The 20,399-nt window shown below is 43.8% G+C and overlaps 1 protein-coding gene across 1 annotated transcript in view; it reads right to left on the bottom strand.

Moving 5' to 3' along the window:
- Positions 1-794: 794 nt before the first annotated feature.
- The window catches only part of NFIA (nuclear factor I A), a gene marked incomplete at both ends in the record, with an annotated part of 386,945 nt that continues 367,340 nt past the window's right edge, over positions 795-20,399 (bottom strand). Inside the window, one exon of the mRNA XM_080692591.1 lies at positions 795-871. Coding sequence (XP_080548717.1) covers positions 795-871 — 77 coding nt within the window. The remainder of the gene's footprint in view (positions 872-20,399) is intronic.

Below are 20,399 nucleotides of genomic sequence, written 5' to 3'. Positions count from 1 at the left end.
ACTCAATTCAAAATTCGATTGTTTTGATTGATTCCTGTCAGTTTCTGTCAAAACAGACCATCTTCCCCATTTCCATGTGAATTTTTGTGTCATTGTTGAAATTGTTGAAAAAATGTTGTTTTCTTTCTTTTTTTTAATGTTAAGTGCAGCATTTCAAAACTTTTAAAAAACTGAATAGTAGTAGTAGTTTGCCATTTTCGGAATTGTTCGGCAATGTGAGTGGATTCTTTGTCCTTGCGGGCCATGTTATATTACTTAGCTGCTGACTGCTGAACCAAACTGAACTAAAAGAAAAATAAAAAAAGAGAACATAACTGCATTTTCTTTTTCCAATATGTTACAGAAAAACATTGCCCTTTGACTGTCCCGTAAGTTAGATATTGCAGATCTCAGCTACTACAAAAGATTTAGTTCTCCACGTGCCTCTTGAGTGCTCAAGAGGTATCACACCTGTGTGGGTAAATTCATGAAATACTGTGAAACAGCCAGGCTCCGTAAGGAAAGTGTGTTACCACAGGAAGTAAGTGAGCAAGGGTATCCTCCACTAGCCACACTGCCTAATGCTCACGCAACCACGGAAACACTCCAATGTTACCAAGCCCAACCATTTCCAGCACCATATGAGAAATTACAACAGTCCCTAAAGTATTAAAAAAAAAATCCCGAAAGGTTATGGCCTTTGCTGTTTGACCATAATGCTTGCTGTTTCCATGTACAAGTTGATTTGAATCGGTTTTTCTCCCCTTCCACTGACAGTGATGTTGTAACCGCGCTGGGTTGAGGTTGCGTCCATGTTACAGAGTTGAGAAGGGATCAGGTGGTCTGTCTGGTGGATGGTGGGACACTGCAACTTTTATCCCAGGTACCAGGACTGGAAGACAAAAAGCAGAGTGCAGTTAGAAGAGCAGTTATATTTTTAGGGCCAGGGTATAACTTGGTGGTAGAGCTCATGACTGGCACACGTGAGGCCTGGGGCTCCATTCTTAGTCCTGCAGAAAAACAAAGGCTCCATTTGTAAAAATAGCATAGTTAAGAAAAAGTTGCCTTTCCAACCCTGGGATCAGGATCTTCATTAAGTATTCACTAGGAAAAATCATGGAATGATAAACTATAATAAGTTTTGGGGGGCACTGATGCTTTTCTGACTTTTCTGAAGTTAAAGTGGCATGTCTTTGTTGGGGCTTGCCAAGGTTCTTACAAAATGAAGCATTTCTGGCCACTTGACATACAAATACAGGTCTGTAGTCTAGTCGGGGGCAGTTCTAGAAAGCATGAAACTTGACCAGCTTGTTTGTCGGTGTGTTCTCAGTGTCTAGCCTGGTGCCTGGAATACAGAGTGTTCTCAACCAAGAAGAGTCGAGTGAATGGAGAATGGGTGAAGGGAGAGGTTTCACATGGGAACCGATGATTTTCACAAAATCTCCTTTCAAAGGAGGGGTAGGTGCCTAAGATGGGACTGTTACGTTCTCTTAGCAGACACAGGTGAGACTAGAAAAAGGAGCAGAGGTAAAGGGGGGAAAGTGGTTTATTTGCCTTCCTGGGTCGGGTACGTCACAGCATTTCTCCTACAGTCTACCTCTTCATGCATGTGTGAGGTAGATTTTATAATGTTAATAAATATTCAGCCCACTATTTCTAAAATAATCTTTTCACAAATGACACATGATAATCGAAAAGTAGCAGGATTTCACTTATTAACGAGGTCCACGGGGAAAATGAGGCCATTGCCTAGCCCCATCCATACTCTGTCCTTTGTCTCCTGGTGTCTGCGGGCCCGGCTACCTTTTCCTTTCATAACTCCATAGGTGGTGAGCTGTGAGGAAAAACCTGGTGATACATTGCTTTACCTGCTGGCATATCTTGGTCAGCAAATTCCTTTGTCAGCAAAGAAATGAAGTTAGCTAAATAAAGTGACCAATTGTAGACTAATATCAGGGTTAGATCCTCAAGTGAAATTAAAATGTATACGGCATTTGCCAACTTTTTTCTCCCAGGATAACCTGACAGTTTCGCTACATTTATCACTCTTCGCAAAAACCATCAACTTTTAGCAGAAGCGAATGCCCCTGGACTGGGTTAATGGTGTGGGAAGGGGTTACGCCTGGGTGACTCAGTCAGGTGCAGGCTGGTTCCTGTTCAAGAGACTCATCTAGGTAAAGTAAGGACTCCTTTGATCCTAGGGATCAGTGGCTAAATGATAGCTATGTGGAGGTTGGTATAAGATTTCCTGGTCACACAGTTACCTTTGATTTCCAGAGGAGTGTAAAACCCTAAGCCTAGACGGAACCGCTGCTCATCCTGTACCGTGTTAGATGCTGTTCTCTGACCGCATGCTTTGAGAAACACAATAAAACCCTCTTGTGTCCTGAAAGGAAATCATCCTGGCAATGCCACCGGCCTCAATCTAACTGGACAAAAGAAAGAAGAGGGAGAAAGGAGGGAGAGGAGGCCGGCCCCAGAGCGTGTTTGTGTTTTTCGTGGCCCTCTCCTAAAGAGCTGATGCTGAGCTGCATTCCCTCTTTAAAAGAACAGCTTCAAAATCTGAGCTCGGCGAGTAACACTGCTCACAACTTCTGTTTGTACACTTTCTAAGGCAGTTGTGAAATTCCAGACTTCTTGAATGTGGCAGTCGCACAGTTGTGGAAGCAGAGGCTGGGACCCAGTGAGTCGGCAGGGGGAGCAGTTTTCCATACCACCGTCCTGGAGGAGACCTCAGGGCACTACAAAAATCTGCAGTGCCTCTGCACTTCTCTTAAAAAGCAAAGCATAAAAAAAAGTTTCTTCACACATCTTACTATTCAGTATGTGCCTTGCCGACAAGGTTACCCCAGAGCAGCTCTGTAATCCTTCACTGAAATAGGCTTTATTGATTGCTCTGGTCTATTGTTCTCTTTTCAAGTCCCCCAAGTTCAAGTTCATCCTGGTGTTACATCATGTCTGGTTGCTAAGAGCAACCAGACAGACCCAGACGTGACTATCATTAGCAAGAAACCCTCTGCTCTCCTCCCACCAACCTTCCAGTGGCTCTGACGTAGCAGGCCCACTGCAAACACATTGAAGTATTTATTCTGCCTAATTTATGACCTACACAGCAAGCAAGACCCCCACTCCAAAAACCAACACTGTTGTATATTTAATTAATCTGTTTCTCTGGCACTTGGGAAAGTTAGACAAAGGACTAATTATTGTGTTTCGCTCTCCACACTTTTCTTTGGGGGGGGTGCATATTTGCATGGGAAAGAAAACTACAAGGCCTAGCATTTGGGGGGCTCCCCTTTTTCTTTTTGCCCTATTGACATTTCATGAAATACTTTAGCTGCTTAAGGGAATTAGAAAAAAAAAATGCGATGTGAATGTTACTCCTTCTGAGTTGGTATTCAGTAACACAAATCAACTCATGACATGTTTAAATTTAAATGCTAACCACACACTCTCAGAGTTACTTTAAAGGTTAGTTTTTAATCAATAGAAGTTGCTGACTCTGGGTTTTTGAGCTGCACACTGCAACTCTTGGGCTTTTGTCTAACGGTAAGGCGTGCAAACTTGCTTTCCTTGAGATGATTTTAGCCATGATGTGCAGACACAGAAGGCTATTGTGCTCTGACCAGCAACATGTCAATAGAGGAGCAGAGCTGCCCTGTGGTGGGGTGTCAATATGACTCCTAAGGCAGGGGTTGGGGGTCTTTAATAACCCGTGAAAAAACCTTAATTAACCCTTTCAGGCCCAAACCAAAACCTATTCTTCAACTTTTTCTCTCCTGTAATTTGACCATTAGTACTTATTTCAACATCCCACTAATCTTCATGACAATTAACCCAGCTACTTGACCAAGGGCTTCCAGAATGGGAAGTCAGGGAAACCACATAGGGTTTTTTTTTTTTTTTAAAGGGGTCTGCAGAGATAGCAGATAAGCCATTCTCATAATAATAATGATGATAATAATAATAATAATAAATATTCATCCATTTAATCAAATTTTCTAACGATTAGTATGGAGACGAAGATGCTTGTAACTCGGCTGTGATTAGGGAGATAGCCACACATAGATAAGCTGTTCAATTTCTACAAACTTCCATGAACTGCTAATAGCATCAGATGGATCGGATGATGTTTGGAAAAGCCCATTTTCTCAAAGTCCATTTTCTCATGTGACATTTTTTCTTAATTCTGCAAGCAGCGCACGCTTCAAACAACTCCTTGGAGAATGAGTCTGCATATTTTCTTTTTGGACCATAAAGGAAAAAATATCAAAGAAATCTGAGGGTTGTTAAATTGTTGGGAAAATGTTGACACATGAAACAAAATTCATTTATGGAGAGGCAAGAAAATTGTCTTCTGACATATACTAATAACAGTTTAGGTTTCATATGGTTTTTGCTTCCATACTTTATAGCCCCTTAATCTAGACTACTGCAGCCAGATAGACTACAAAGGAATCTCTGTCCCTTATCTGCAGTGAGTCTCAATATTACAGTACAATATCTAAGGATGTTATCTTGATACATTTACATTAAGGAAGTAAACACAGAGCTTTGATCTATTTTCTTCCTCAGGAACATTCAACTACAGTTGTTTTGGAGGTCCATAAATCCACACTCCCACAAAGCCTCTAGTTGGGAACAATTAGTTATATTCACAGTGTCTACAGTTTAGGATGTGCAGGGAAGGGGGGTGGGTACTGTCCTCTTTCAGTGTTCAAGGTGAAACATCAAAAGAAATCTGCAGTCCGGGACAAGAGCTCAGCTTTCCTTCTCTCCAGTCAGATGAAGGAGTAATCTCATCAGGTTGGAAAGTGCTGACTAAGGATTTAATAAAGTGCCTGCAGATGTGGCGTCTCTAAGGTATTCAACTCATGTAATGCAAAACAGCTCCACACTGAATGTGCTTATAAAATTTCATTTAACCATTGCAGTGCGACTTTTTTTTCCCCTTCACAGTTCTCTAAGGAGTTTTATCACACTTCCCGCCCCTTAATTTACAGCTCCATGAAAGTTCGAATCCTATTTGCTTGGAATTCTGGAATACTCACAGTGGTCAGGTTTTATGAACCATAAACAATATCTGACTGCTTCCTAAACAGGAAGCCTGATGTGACAGTCGGAGTCTCTGACGGGGCCAGTCTATTCTGTGTCTTATGCCTGGTGGAGAGCAACTAGACAAAAAGGCTATTTTCTAAAGTTTGGCCAAGGGGGTACTGGATACTCAACCAAGGGACTCAACTCCTTAGCTAACAACAAACATTCTAATGGGTATAACAACTCTTCTCAACGAGAGGGCAGGATGCACATTTTTAAAACAAAAAGTATGTCTGTCAGAGATAGTTATATTTTACTTGAACAGAGAGACAGAGAGAGAGAGAGAGAGAGAGAGAGAGAGAGAGAGAGAGAGAGAGAGCATAGAGAGGCCACAGGCACACGAGAGCCCCTGTGCTGGGGAGGGAGGAACAGGCTGTGAGCGTGAGCGGCAGAATCTGTTTTTCAAATTAAAAAAGTTAAACAAAAGGCCTCAAGGGCAAAGTTTAACACTGCGGAAGGAGGCGGTTAATGTGGAATCCAGAACTGGGTGTGACACTTAGCTTTCCTCTCTGCTGGCTAGGTGGGTTATTTAAGGACATTTACATGCTTAAAACAGAAACACAAACATATAGGGAGGTCCCCCAAAAGGCTCAGCTCCCCGCCGGCCCCCAAGGCTGACACTGCTGAGACCTCAGAAGTTGTGGTCACCATTTTGCCTTCTCTCTAGAGGAGATGCTATCTCTGCTGGTTCACATGAATCCCGGTATTTGGTTTTTGGCTTCCTGCTCTTGTTCCGGTGAACCAATGCCCACTGTCTAACGCAATGAGTTGTCCTTGCTGTATCAGCCCAAAGCCTGGTCGACCCCTTAAACTACTCCAAGTGGATAGGGCCTTTGAGTAACCCCTAGATTTTCAAATTAGTAGTAATCATTTGGGAGAACTTATTCATTTAGCAAGCGCTGAGGGCCTATAGTGTGCCGGGTGCTATGTGCACAAGGTTCTTTGGGGATCTCCTGCATAAAATACAAATGGCCCCTGCCCCTCAGGACTTCTAGCGGGAAGCAGGGGTTAGTTTTACACTTCTCTATCTTTCAGGATGCCAGATCCCTTGCTGTCCACCCAGTGAGATCTTTATAAACTTACACGGACTGATGAGGCTCAGTATGCAGCGTCTAAGGGCCCTAGAGTGAACTCCACCTTTCCCATGAACTCGTTCTGTGACCTTAAGTGGAGTGGGCCTTGTGCTGGTCACCCCAGAGGACTGCCAGGAGGGCCCTTCTGCAGGAGAATGCCCACTGTGGGGAGAAGCAGTAACATTCGTGGGCCTCTTCTGAAATGGGTGGCGTGCCGTCCACAGGTGTGAGTCATTGGGAATGGCAGCCTTGGGCTTTGATCTCTGCCATCATATTGTCTTGTCTGATTTTATTTTGTTAATTAAAGAAAACCTGTTTTCAATAATGCTAACCCAAGACTTGTTTATTGTACAGGAAACTATTAAAAAATTAATGAGCCAGGAGTGGCCTGGTTTACCTTTGCAGCCTTATCTTTTCACAGTGTATACCCACCACTCAAAACACTCGAGCTGTGTGCTGTGTTCAATTTCTTCCAGATGCCCCAAAGCCAAGTGCTTTCTCCCTGCTGCTTTGCTATCACTTCCTTGGGTTCTAAGACTAGATGGAGGCATCTTTCTTGGGCCCCTATCCTGGTGGCTGAACTGTAAAAATCTGTTTTCTTCTTAAGGAAACTGTCTACCCTCTCAGGAATGGTGTTCCCCCGGCCACTGGAGGAGATGCTTAACACCCATGTTAGTAAAGGAAGGAAGAGCCAGTTGCACACAGGTCCATAATGCCTGGTGTTACTTGCTCAGTGCGGGTGAAGCCAGGCGTCTAATGAATGACTTCTAGCCCGGCGGTGCCACGTGCGTGCTCACACCACAAGCACATTCCTCCCCAAATGACAGGCACTTGCCCTTGAGAGGCCCAAGTCTCCATGAGTCACCCCAGGCAGTTCCGACTGATGAGCTGTTGCAAGGGGACCAGTCGCGGCCAACTGCGTCAGTAGCATGTGCAAGGGTTTTGTAACGTGGACTGCTGCCTGCTTACTACAAGCACTGAGCAGTTGTCCAAACCACCGCTCCCTGGAGAACGGCGGTGCTGCTCCCAGCCAAGACCTTCGTTTTGGTTCAAACCTCAAGACGGGAAAACACTAATCTTTTTACCCAATAAGCCATCCAGTACCTCCAAACCTTGAGCATGCACACACAATCCAATTATGCAGGCGGTGTTCCAAAGTCTGAATCCTTTACCATATCCAGGCTTGCTCTGGTGTTTCTCTTACCACCAAGTAAAATTTTCCTTTTGGTCTCTCTTCCTATTTTCATCATTTCACCTTTTAGCGCACGAAAACAAATACTTCTGAATTGGAAACTGTACCCTAGCCACTCATGGAGGCTCAGAAGACTAAGGGGGGCTGTGTGCATGCTGCAAAGAGCCAGGACTCTGGAGTCCAAGTCACAGGACACTAGTACCAGCACCACTGCGTGCTGGTTGGATTAACTAGGGCAAGTTAGCACCACCAAGCCTCAGTTTTCAATTCCATGAACTAAGCATATCAACTTTATCCATTTGGAGGGAGATTCATACCTGGTTGGGAGCAAGTCCAGAAAACCAGAAAGCTGGGGTTAGATGGGTTCTCTCACTATAAAATGCTTCTGCAGCCTTAGAGTGCACATGAGACCTAAAGAGGGCCAGTTTCCTAGGAAAGTAACTGCTCAACAAGGCGTTTTCTCTTATTTAATGAAATAATTTCTTAGCTAGAAGTAGCAGCTGTGTCGGTTCCCTTTCCCCAGTTGTGAGAGAAAGTTCTTGAGAAAATAAAAATCTGTCTTTAATTGCGGTATTAAAATCAGAGCAGCGAAACCTACAGCACAAAAGGAATTGGCTCAAGTTTATGAAAGGCATTTGGGCCCTTGCCTTAGGAGGCTAAACTGCAGGCCTTGGAGGCTGGGGGTGCGGGGGAGGGGAGGGAGGGAAGGAGTAGTCAGGCAACCAAGTGGGACAGAAACAATCCTATTTTGGTTTTTGTTAGCGAATGGCATACTACATAGATCAGAGACTTCTTATAAAATACAAACCCCCACTGTACACAAAGCACAGGAAAATGTGAGGAAAAAAGGGAAAAACTAAAAGCAGCTTAGGGTGTGTTAACGCTGCTATTCTGTCAGCTTAAAGAGTATTTTATGCTTGATCAACAGCTCTTTTTTATTGTGCTTTTCTTTCATTCATTCAAGACATCAAAGCCGGGCACCACCAGCGTACCTGCCCTTCTGGAGCCGCTTAGGAGGAGGTTCTAATGAAGCCCGACTCTGGGAGCCGGAGACCCCCGTGGACACGGCAGTTCAAAGGGAATATTTCAACAATGATTACATTTTGTAAATCTTTTTATGAAAGAGACAGCTTATTTCCTGCTTTTTCATGAAAAATAGATTCTATCCATTAAAGTGAGCCCGCGCCACGGAAGCTGCCTGAGATCTGAGGTGCAGCATGGAGATTAAGGGGACAAGGACCCAATGAACTCGTCTGGCGTGCGCATCCGTTGGGCTGGGATGGCACTGCCGGATGTGTGGGGCGGAGCCTGGCTCAGTGCGCTGGACGCTTGGGCTTCGGGAAGTGCAGTGACCACTAGGCTTCCTGGATTTATTTTTTAATGTGTGCCTCCTGTGTGTGATCCGTTCTTTAAAAAAATAAAATTGTTCCACCAAGGCCAACAAATATCAGGCCAGCCCTTCTATAACACAAAAGCAAGACGAGAGACTGTAGTTACAGATTCATTAAATGTTGTATTTTAATGCCCTGAGATGGGACAAACTCTCTTCCATATGGGAAGGTGGCCATAAAAAGCTGGCTCTGCTGTCAAGACACAACGCGGGCTTCATTAGTGCCTAATGTCTGTCCCAGAGGCAAAAATAAAGAAGTGGCCTAGCCTTTTGTAAGTTTTGATTTTCATATTACAATAATCTTTTCCCTAGCCTTTTTTTCTTCTTCTTCTTTTTGGCAGGAGGAGAGTGGGGGAGGAGGAAGGGAATATGATTTCCTGGGGAGCTATGAAATGAAAAAATGTATGTTTTCTACACATCAGATTCCAATTTTAATTAAATGCCTGTTGTCTAACAAGTGCAGACAGTCACTCTTGGGGTTGGCCCAACGGTGGCCCAGGGAGGTAACCTTTCTGTTTAAAGAGAGAGGCGTGGGAGTGGAGGTCGAGCTCAGCAGAGCGTGGCCCATTAGAATAACATCCCACCATGAGCTTCCTCACTCCTGCTCTTCCCAAGAAGGGCTCGGGTTGATGGCAAACGATTGTGAGCTTTCACTATTTAAATGGTGCAGGTAGCTAACGTTCTGTGAGGGGGCAAAATAGCAATAGAGTGAAAAAGTCCAGTTATTTAAAAAATTCTCCAAGAGACATCCTGTAAGAGAATGCCAGAAGAGCTGGTCCCTTGCCAGAAACTCTTTCCCAGTCTAACCTTCTCAGCCAGGGAGCTCTTCCAACGCTGGGCAGCATCTGCCGCCTTTGGGCTTTTCCACTCCAGCGGGCGCCTCTGTGCTCGGCCTAGCACCTGGGTCTTGGCCTCTGACTTCTTTGCTTTCATCCTCCTCTGTGCACTGTCCTTGGCCTTCTCCTTTCTAGCCCCATCTCCTGCCTCCTCCCACCTCGCGCCAGTCTCTCCCTCCCTCTCCACTTGTGGTTGAGAGGCCCACAGGAATGAGGGCAGACCCCTACCCTCTGGAAGGCCATCCAAACCAACAGTCCTTCCTGCTCAACGACCGCAGGGAGAAGGAAGTGAAGGAGGAGGCCCCGAGTGCAAGCCCCAGTCACCTCGCCAAGCAGCTGGAACACAGGCTTCCAGGGTGAGCCAAAGAAACGAGGCTCAGCCAGACCTGGAGGAGATCGCAGCATCAGAGTTTTCAGATCCATGAGAACACAGCGTGCGAGTCCAGGAGCACTGCACTGCGGGGCACCGGCCCTGGACTGACCCCCAGCCCAGTCCCTGGTGGCTATGGGGCCCAGGCACACACTCTCATTATACTACAAAGATCCCCTTCCTATACCTTCTTCTCCTTCCAGGAACACCTGCTTTTAGATTCAACTGGTTCCAAGAATCATCTTTTTGGTTCACAGTATTAAATATGACATTGGCCAGGGTGAAACTGTTCATATTCCCACAGTGAGGTTAGAGTGAACTCCATTGTGGAAAAAGTCAGATGCTGGGCTCAGAGACCGCGTCTGTGGAATGTCAGGGGCCCAACTTAACTTTTCTGCACACCAGGCTTCAATATATCAGTTATCACAGCATTTGGGGGAGGAGATAAACTTCAAAACACAAAATGGCTTTGAAATATTGGCCTACAACATAAGCAGCATCATTTCATTATGGGAAGTGCTGATATGACCTGGCAGGCTGGGTGGGGTGGAGGGCAGGGTTTCATCTGAGCCAACAGCCCTGGTTAAAAGCAAAGATTTCCCTCAGCATATCCCCAAACGCCCAAACCCCCAAACAAGGAACCAGGGAACAATGCCATCCTCCCCCTTCGCAGAATGTGGTAGGAGGACTTAGGGTTTTACGACAACAAAACTTGTCTTTGTTAAGACGTGACTTGCAAAACTAACCTGCATGGGGCAATTTGCAGTTTTGACAGTATTTTTTTGTTTCGCTTTTAATGCTGAAACGGCAAATGCTTTTTATGTTCAGATTTATTTTCTTCTAACTTTGTAGATCAAATTTACAACTAAGGAATACTCAACTAAGCAATATTCATTACTACAAATAATTATTTTTGTGTATTTCCAGAGGAGGTGAGCGGGAAGCTTCTAAATGGAGCTCATGGGTGCAGGGCGGAGATTTTTTGCACCTGGGTTGACTGGCCTCCTGAAAGGCCTCATCAGTGACCTGAACATGGAACAAATGCAACTGGCAGAGCCACTTGGCTTCTCTGCCAGGGATTTGCTTCTTGGAGAGAGGTGTTGTCATTCTAACATGGAAAGTTTAATTTATGTTTATCTTTTTAGTAATGACTTTGGAGATGGAAGAGATCTCACAAGAAAAGATTGTTGGAGACAGATTCAAGAATGTGTTTTCTAAAATCAAGCATGCAAGGAAAATTGCTCTCGCTTTGTTTTTTTGATAAATTCCAGTTGGTAGAGCTTTATGAACCAACTACACACACACACACACACACACACACACACACACACACACACACAGTACTGGCTTGGAAGAGCTGCAAACCTCTACAGTCACTTTATTATCATTTAATAAAAACAATTAGGGATTGCATGACTTTTATGTTCATTAGCCCTATAAGATCTGGTTCCCTTCTTAAATCGCCATAAGGGTAGGCGATCCTATTGTTTATTTTGTAAAAATGTGGAAGGTTCAAATGATGTGTATTCAATTTCATTTTGATTCTGCAATCACAAACATCTTGCAGCATGCCAACTTGATCTATTCTAGAAGGAGGTTCGATTAAAAAATGCTTTGAGAATTTACTTTTTGTCACAGAGGTGAATGTCTGAGCTAAAGTATGACTTCCTGTTTGACTGCATCAGCCTTTTGGTATTGTTCTCCAGGAACACGTTTACAAGTTCAAGTTCAGGTTTAAACTAAATAAAACACTCCTCAGGAGTTTATAACCGAGCCTCATTTACATGTGCTCCCTCTGAACTCTGCCTGCTAGTATGCTAGTTTCCAAGGCTTGCTGAAGGAATGTTTTACAGTTGGAATCTGGGCTGCTTTCTCAGGCATTTCAGACCACTCAGCGGCTGGGCAGCACAGAGCTTTAGCTGGTCTTAAATGTTTCCACAGATCTACCATAGACGTAAGGAGAGAGAAATAGAGAGAGAGAGAAGACACGGCAGGGGCCAACAGAACTAGGTCTTCTCCATTTTCCCTACAAGGCATTTGAGTTAACATTACAGGTAGAAGGTGAGTCACAGGTTCTAGATTATATTTTAGAATCCCACAGCCATGATTTCAAGTTTCTCTTCAATCATTTTCAGCTTTTCATGGATGTAGCCAATGCACATTTATATTCTTCAAATATAAAACTAGACTTTGCTAAATTGTTTTTCTGCCTTGAAAATGAAGTTGAAAAGCACTATGAAGAGAAATGTTCTTAGCTCCAAATACATCCCATATTATTTTTACTAAAAAAACGTTGGAGAGATTTTGAGGTCAACAAGATCTCAGGGATTGTCCAGCCAACTTAATAGGAAGAAATGGCTGGTTTCGGTCTAGAGCCAGGAAAGGCTGAAGGAGGGGTTCTAAGGTGCTCATAGGGAAGTAATCTGGAGACAGTTGAATTGTGGGCTGGTTGAGGTTGAGTTTCAATCTTGTCACTAAGCAAGGGTCCTGGAGTTCAGAGAAGGGGACCAAGGTCTTCACAGACAACAGTGGAAAGACACTGGAAAAAGAAGCTTAGTACTCTGCCTCTCAACTTCTCTTTGAATCTGAGTTTACTGGGTATACAAGTGACAAATTAATGGTTCTAGTAGTAATTTTCCCTCAGGTAACACTCAAGAGATACTGTATAGCATCTCTGTATAGTGGAGTGGTTCTGTCCTGCGTGGTGAGCATGCCCAGCTGGGCTGAGTTGCGGGTTGAAGAGCTCCCATGCTCAGCAGCTGCATCCTGCACAATAATGCATGGTGAGTCAGATAAATGGGTCAAGAACAAGCACTGCTGTGGGGTCCAAAGAAGAGACTGCACAGCTGAGGTTGGCTGGGTTCGGAGTCCACAGTGAATCTGGATCTGTCTATACTCTGTAGTGAAGGAATTAAGACCACCTTCCCAGGATGGTGGTTGTGAGGATTAAATGGAACAAGGTATGAAAATGTTCTGTCTGCTGACTGGAGGACTATAATCACAGCTCCTGGGGGCCAGAGCTGATGCTTTGCTTTTGCAGTGAAGGAAGGATTCTTTTCTGTTTTGGGAAGATAGAAATCTCATCTTCATATGCCAGCTCATGGTCTTTTCATGGGTCTTTACAATCACAACACAAGTGCATTGGCTTTAAGCTGAGATTTTACTCTTTCTATCTCAATTCCCCGAACTCAGCCTAGTTTAAATGCTGAGAACATTCAGGGATTTCTAAAATCAAATTATATGCAAATATGCTTCCAAATCAAACCCTTTGCAATGAAAGTTAGGAGTTTCTTCTATTAGATAAGGATATGAATAAAAGTGGAATACATTTAGATGATGTTCTGCAGAAGTGGCTGGTGAAACTGGATTCTTTTGAAGCATCAGTTTAAATATAGTGATTGGGTGGAATCATCAGGGCCCCCAGCTCTAAAGAGTTTCTCAACCTTTACCAGGGATTTATGAGCCAATCTGCAAAAAGATAATTTGCATATAAGGCATTCTCTGCATTGGTCATTCTCAAATGACTAGTAATCATGTGTTCATTTTTTTCATCTGGTTTTTGCGTCTCTTCTTTCGTTTCCATAAATATTGATATAATTTTGGCTAATTTTATATTGCCCTTTGGACCCTTGGCATAAAGGGTTGCTGTAAGAAATCAATTAAATATAACAACCAATGTTACTTTTTTTTTTTTAAAAAAAAAAGCAACTCTGGAAAATGGTGGATGGGAGAAATTTGAAACTCAAAATGCTTTGCAGATTCTCCTGAGGATTTAATTTATCCATAAGTATCCTAATTACTTTGAAGACAAAATAATTCAATACTTGCTAATTCAAAATGTTTTGCATTTGCTCATGTGAAGATAGGTAGGTTCAGACTAAAACTAAATTTACTTCATGCTGAATCTTTTGGTGAAACAGTACTCTCATCTTTCTATAATTTTCTTTAAGGAAGAGAAGATGCCAAATTTGGAAACATGGTTGCTTGACAGAACTATATAGAAGTGAGAGGACCGAGAGAGCGAGCTTCTCCCTAGAAGCAAATTAGACATTTGGAGGAGTGACCTCTTTTACCCTTGCTTAGAGTTATTCTGGGGTTGGGATCCCTAATCTCACTATGGGTCTTAATTCTTTGGTGGGTTCCTATGCACAGCAAGCAGCCAGGAAGAGGTGCACGGGGTGGCCCAGACTGAGGAACATTAGTGCATTCCATAAGGAATTTCATCCAGCAGCTCTTGGTTTACAAAGGTCACTGTGATGCAAGGCCCAGGGGATGAGCCAAGCAAGTAGCCTTTCTGGAAGATGGTGGGGTGGGGAGGAGGGCAACCATGATGCAATTACGAGGCAGGTATGAAGAAAATTTGGTACGTCTTTAGGCTTTGTTAGGAAAAAATACACACAGCGTGGCCCCAGCCGAATGGTAATGATATAGGAAAGAGTGGCATTCAGCACTCTCCAGATACCAGAGAGAACTGGCAGATATTAAAATCATTATAAGATGTAAAATTAGGCCTCTCACTGCTTCATTATCACTATATTTCATAATATTTGTCTAGAAAGACACACAAAGCCTATCAGGTTAAATTAATCCTAATGATCAATTTTAGTTTTATTTTAATTAAACAATTTCAATTTAATTAATGCAAGCACGGAAATTAGTCAAAATTACAAATGTAAATGTTGAACTTTAAATCAAAGGTCCTCTCTACTCCCTGGCTCATGTAGAAGCACTTTAAAGTGTTTGCCCATGAAGGTGGATGGGAATTTTAACCTTTGTCTTCACTGTGAAGGACAGAAGAAAACTGTGCAACAAAAAGCTACTCAGCAGCACAGACAGAAGCACAAGCGCCACACACACACACACACACACACACACACACACACACACCCCTGCATTGCACAGTCAAGTCCAGGAAGGTCCAATCTGCAAGGTGAACATTTGAGTAACATTCTTTGGTTCCTCAGGGTTCCAAAGCACTTGGGTCAGTCTACTGGATATTGGCCTTTTATAAAGCACCTTTGTGCCATAGATATCAATCACATCACACACCTCTTTCCCAAGCCGCATATGAACCCACAGTCCCTTCCCTGTCTGGCTCTCTCTGTGTTTTAGTCCTGCTCTGCCTCTAGTTAGACATGTAGCTTTGTGAATTGTTTCAGCTTCCTGGGCTTTGGCCCTCTTATTTAGAAGTGCTGTTTTATTAGAGTGCTACCAATTCAATTCCAAAATGCACTTAAAGCTATATCTGAAAGATGATGGGGGTCCAAAGTGGATGATCTTTAAGGAAATTACCAGCTTTAGTGTTTGATATTTCTATAACTTTGAAAAATTCTGGCATTTAAAATGGATTTGAAAATAGTGTGGGGGTACATGTGTCTGAGTCATCCTATAAAGACATTAAAGAGCCTTTCTCCTCTCTTCATAAAAATCCACAGTAGGTGGGATATAGAGCTTTGAAAATTTTGGGAAGAAAAAGATCTGGCAAAATAGTGTTTTTCCTTTTTAGGGTGTAAAAATTAAAAAAAAAACAGTACATATTCCTTTTTTGTATTTAAAAACTTGTACTGGTGATTCATACTTAATATCAGGTCTGCAGTGTCACTGACTCTTGGTTTTGGAAGAATGTTCCACGTTACCACTCTTATCCATAAAATAGCTACAACCTCTTTTCCCTAAGAGGCCTTCATTCATGATCTCCATCTTGTTCTCAATTGTATATGAGAATTATTTGATAGCAATCAAGCCACTATTACTGTTTGGGGACATTATAGGAGAACAGCAGAGCAATTTAATAATTCAGTTGATTAATGTAATAATCATCGTTAAATTTAGTGGTGATAGTGAGAGTCCCCTTACCTTGGTTAATGATCATGGACAATTCATTTCTTGACTGCCAGGGGTAGCAATGGTTTCTGAAATATTAACTTCTACCCCATGGGAATGACACTTAGGCCATCACATTTAATTTTTGACCTTCACTGAAAAGCATGATCCTAATCCCTTGATTTCATAATCTTAACTAGGAAACATTAAAATATGGATGGACTCCAGTTGGCAGGAATCTTAATGTTCTTTTCACTAAAAAAGCTATAAATTCAGTGGTTGACCTTTTATTTCCAGGTCACAAATGACACCCACTCTGTTTTGTCGGTTCGCATAGGATTTATGTTAGGGTCTACAGGTATAAGCCATGAAAGTTGAACTTTAATGAAATGTCTTTCAAAGATGTGCACTTAACCAAAAATTCCCCACAAAAAATTTTGCAGGTGGCCTTTTAAAAACAGCTATTAATATCCTCAGGTTCATGACAAACTCTGACTAAAATCTATTTTGCACTTGTAAGTTTCCTCTAATATCTTTTTCCCTGGGGATACAAATTATGTTTGTGTTTGGGAAGATAATAATACCTCAGCTCCTAATTTAGGTTTCTAAACTGAAAGATTTCTGAAATGTTCTCTTTACTGTCACCATAATTCATCTATCTTAGGCTGAAAGCGTTCCTTGTCCTTTTTCACAAAATCAATTGTATTGATGGGAGGCATTCTGTGTTGTCAATCAGGGAAATGTGATTTGATGGAACCCCAAAGCAGTGAGATAAGGAAAGGAATACCAAACCTGCTCCGGTCCACACCATCCGAGTGAGATCAATGCTTCCCAGCGCCTCTTCCTGCCATGTAGCACCCTAACTGTCACAATTAATAATGTAGACGGGGCTGATTAACTTAAGTGCTCTTTGCTGGGTAAACATAGAAAGATCTATGGGTAAAAAAAAAAAAAAAAAAAAAAAAAAAGAAAGGATGGTGGGGGGGCAGGAAAGAACAAAACGTCATGTTTATTTTTCATGTGGACACGTTTTCACTTTCCATTCTTTCTTCTCTTGTAACAATTACTGTACCAGCCTCTCTGACAGAGTCAATAAATTGATCTGGGTCTTGACACAGCAGCGAAACAGATTGATCTGATGCCCCATGGGGCGGGGGTGCACTCAGGTAACAGAAGGCAGAGGGGAGGGAGCCCAAAATGGGGATCCAGCACTGGCCTAGATAGGCAATTCAGCTTCAAGTGGAGCTTCTGGAATAAAAGAATACATACACGGCAAGTGTGTGTGTGTGTGTGTGTGTGTGTGTGTGTGTGTGTGTGTGTGTGTGCAGGCGCACGCGCGTGTGCGTATGTGCACATGTGCATATGTCCAAAAGAGGTAGAGAAAAAAAAAGTGGCCAACTTGGCTAGAGGATGCAGCCTAAGTAATACTGTGCACACCACTTATTTGGGTCCCTGAGGTATTTCGGTCACTCACACCGATCTGCAATTCAATGAGGATCACCACCCCCATTAGGACGGATCATGTCAGCTGTGTATCTGACAAAATAAACTCTCGGAAACTGTGCTCCCAGGTTCGAAACTTTTTTCTCCCTCTTTTTCTCTTCTTCCATCCAGCATAAAGTTGAATCACTTTTTAAAATATGAAAATATACACTGAGACTTCCCGTATGCATTCCTCAGCCTGTTTGTTCTTACAACTCAGAACTGCTGCTGTTAGTTGATGCTAAGCCGTTCTTAATAAATAAACATCTTCCTAGTGGCTAATGAGACAATAATGGCAGGACCTATGGAAAACAGACCTGGGAGGGAGGGTTAAAAGGAGACTTGGCTCACTGGGGAAGGCGGGGAGATTATTACCTCTGGGGTCTTGGCCAGATTAACATTCTTCATTTCTTCTTCCCAATCATAGGTTCCTTGTCCGGAAGATAAATGAGATGCTGCCCATCTTACGTCCATCTGGTGCTTACAGAGGTTCAGTTCAAAGGGGAACTGAGCGGCAGCACACAGGGGCTCTGCCTGGACCGGGCAAGGGTGCTGGGGCTTCGCATCAAATCTTTATGCAACTCCAAATGAGATGCAGGAATGAACTTATAATTTTATAAATGTGACACCTGAGAGTCAGAAAGGGTAAAAAAGACCCCAAGGTCACAGGCTGAGATAAATCAAACTCAGATCTGTCTGGCCCCAAAACCTACGATATTTTTCCACTGTGACATAATGCTCAGGGGAGAGGGGTGCCTCGTGACCACGGGTCTTGATGCTCCCACCACTTGTGAAATCTGGTCATGAGTGTCAAACCAGGCTTGGGTAAGGTTGTTTCATAAATGGAGGTTTTACTGTGCCTTCCACCTGCTCCATCTCCCACAGACTCTCCAAATGCCTTCCCACTGGATAAAGGCGTATGTGTTTCCTCATGGCTAGATGCTGGTCTAACTTCCAGCCTCAACTCAACACTTGCTGCCCCTTCCTTGCTTGTGTGCTTGTTTTTTTTGTGGTACTAGGGATTGAAGACAAATGAATTCTACCTCCGAGTGGTACTCCCAGCCCTTTTTCAAACCTGTGTTTTTGAAGCTGGTCTCCCTAGGTTGCTGAGACTCTCACTATGTTCCTGAAGTTGTCCTCAAACCCACAACCCTTTCATCTCAGCCTCCCAAGTACTGGGATTACAGGCCTGTGCCACCACAACCAGCTTGCCATTTACTTTATTCCAACAGTTCTCCATATGCACACTGCTGTCCCTTTGAATGCGCTGTTCCACCTGCCTGGCAAGGAATGTTTGCCCACCAAGTACATCTGTCTCCTTCAAAACCAGCTCACAGGCCATCTCCTACAGCACACTTCCAGGATCCCCAGGTTTCTCCCTGGAGTTCACCGCCTGCTCTCTGTCCTGCTTATAGATTATACACATCTCAGGTGCTTCACTTGTCACGCTTACTGTGATTTGTTGGCTTTCCTCCCTAGAAGTCTGTGAGCTGTATATGGAGGGGCTGGATTATATGATCTATAGGCCCCCTTCCATCTTATTGTGGTGCTAGCAATATAGTAGCTACTCACTAAGTTCTGGCTTCTTTCTCCTCCGTGAGATCAATCATGTAGCAGGCAGGTAGAAGAGAGGAGGTAGGAATCGAGGTATTTTGACTCCTAGACAAATTTGCCTCTCCCACTTTACCAAGATGACAGCCCCTACCATGACCAGTTCTCTTGTTGGACCTTTCTGTGGATTTGTCCTTCTACCTCCTTCCCCATCTATACATACATGCATGGGCAGGGCCCAGCAGAAGGGGGATAAAGAGGAAGGGGGCTGAGAGGCGGAAAGTAGCTGCCCTGAGATCTGGCTTTAAATTTCCCTCAATTGTCCAGGGCAACAGGGGCAAGCAGCCTATCCCAGCATTGCAGGGGAGCACAGGGCCCTTTGGACATCATCAAGACAGCACTGTGTGGACCTGAGGTCACCCGCACCCCATCCCAACACATTCAGATTCTTGGGAGGGAGCAAGAGGGGAAGTGAGGGCCAGGGACATGGGGCCAGGACAGCTGGTGCTACTATACCAGTGCCCCAGCTTCATACAGAGACCCGCTTATCACATGCTCTTGTGGTTCATTAGCTAATGTGTAACACACCGGGCAAAGCGACAACCAATTAGAAGTGTTAAGTTATTTCATCCCTGCTGTCACGAAGCACTGTGAGGTCTTAGGAAAAATTCTATGCAAACATTTTGGGGTGGTGTGTGCTGTGGAATGTACCTCCATGAATAGACCCCATCAGAAGGTGAAAGGCCGTATCTCATAAAGGAAGGCCAGCCCTGGTGTGGTAGTGCATGCCTGTACTTGAGAGGCAGACACAGGAGGATCACAGGTTTGAGGCGAGCTTTGGCAGCTTAGTGAGGAACTCAGCAACTTAGTTAGATCTTGTTTGTAGATGGAGGTAGAATGCCCCTGGATTCAATCCCTAGTAACACACACACACACACACACACACACACACACACACACACACACACACAGTGTGTATGACAGAAGAGCATGCCTACATCCTCAGTAAGCAAACAGGAAGATAAACATGTGGGTGTGAGGAAAGACAGGAAGAGTCACTGAGAACTCAGGGACTCTTCCATGAATCTCACTTTAGACAATAGACTCTGCCTTGAAACTGTTTGTGACAGTGGGACCATCAAGGTCATGAACCCATTAGAATCCCTGGGAAGGCATGTGTCCAAAAGGAACCCCGATACTGAATGCTTTTCTCATCCTTTCCTCACAATCGCCATTTAGAGCAGAAACATTTGGTGAGGCAGCTCCTGGGGCTTAAGTTTCATGTGCAATGATGCTGTGGCCCGCTGGCCCCACCTGCACTGCACTTGCTCCATTCCTGGCTTGGGCTCAAGCAGCAGGCCAGCTACCCCACTTCCTGTGGCCTCTGCTGACTCAAGCCCAGTAACACCAGGCTCTTTCTTTTGCAAAGGAAGCACCTGGTTCCAAGTCATACAAGAGAAAATCAGAACCTATCGCTGACTGTGGAATAAGCACTGGGAGGGCACGTGGAGGGCACTGCTGCACAATCTGTGGTGATCACAGAGCCATGTGGCCTCCAGCTCAGCCTTTCCAGAGGCCCTGTTTACCTGGTGAAGACTGACCAGTC

This window comes from Muscardinus avellanarius (genome assembly GCF_963383645.1).
Source record: "Muscardinus avellanarius genome assembly, chromosome: 3".
NCBI classification, from domain to species: domain Eukaryota; kingdom Metazoa; phylum Chordata; class Mammalia; order Rodentia; family Gliridae; genus Muscardinus; species Muscardinus avellanarius.
The sequence above is the reverse complement of the archived record's forward strand: the minus strand, read 5'-3'. Positions and strand labels throughout refer to the sequence as shown.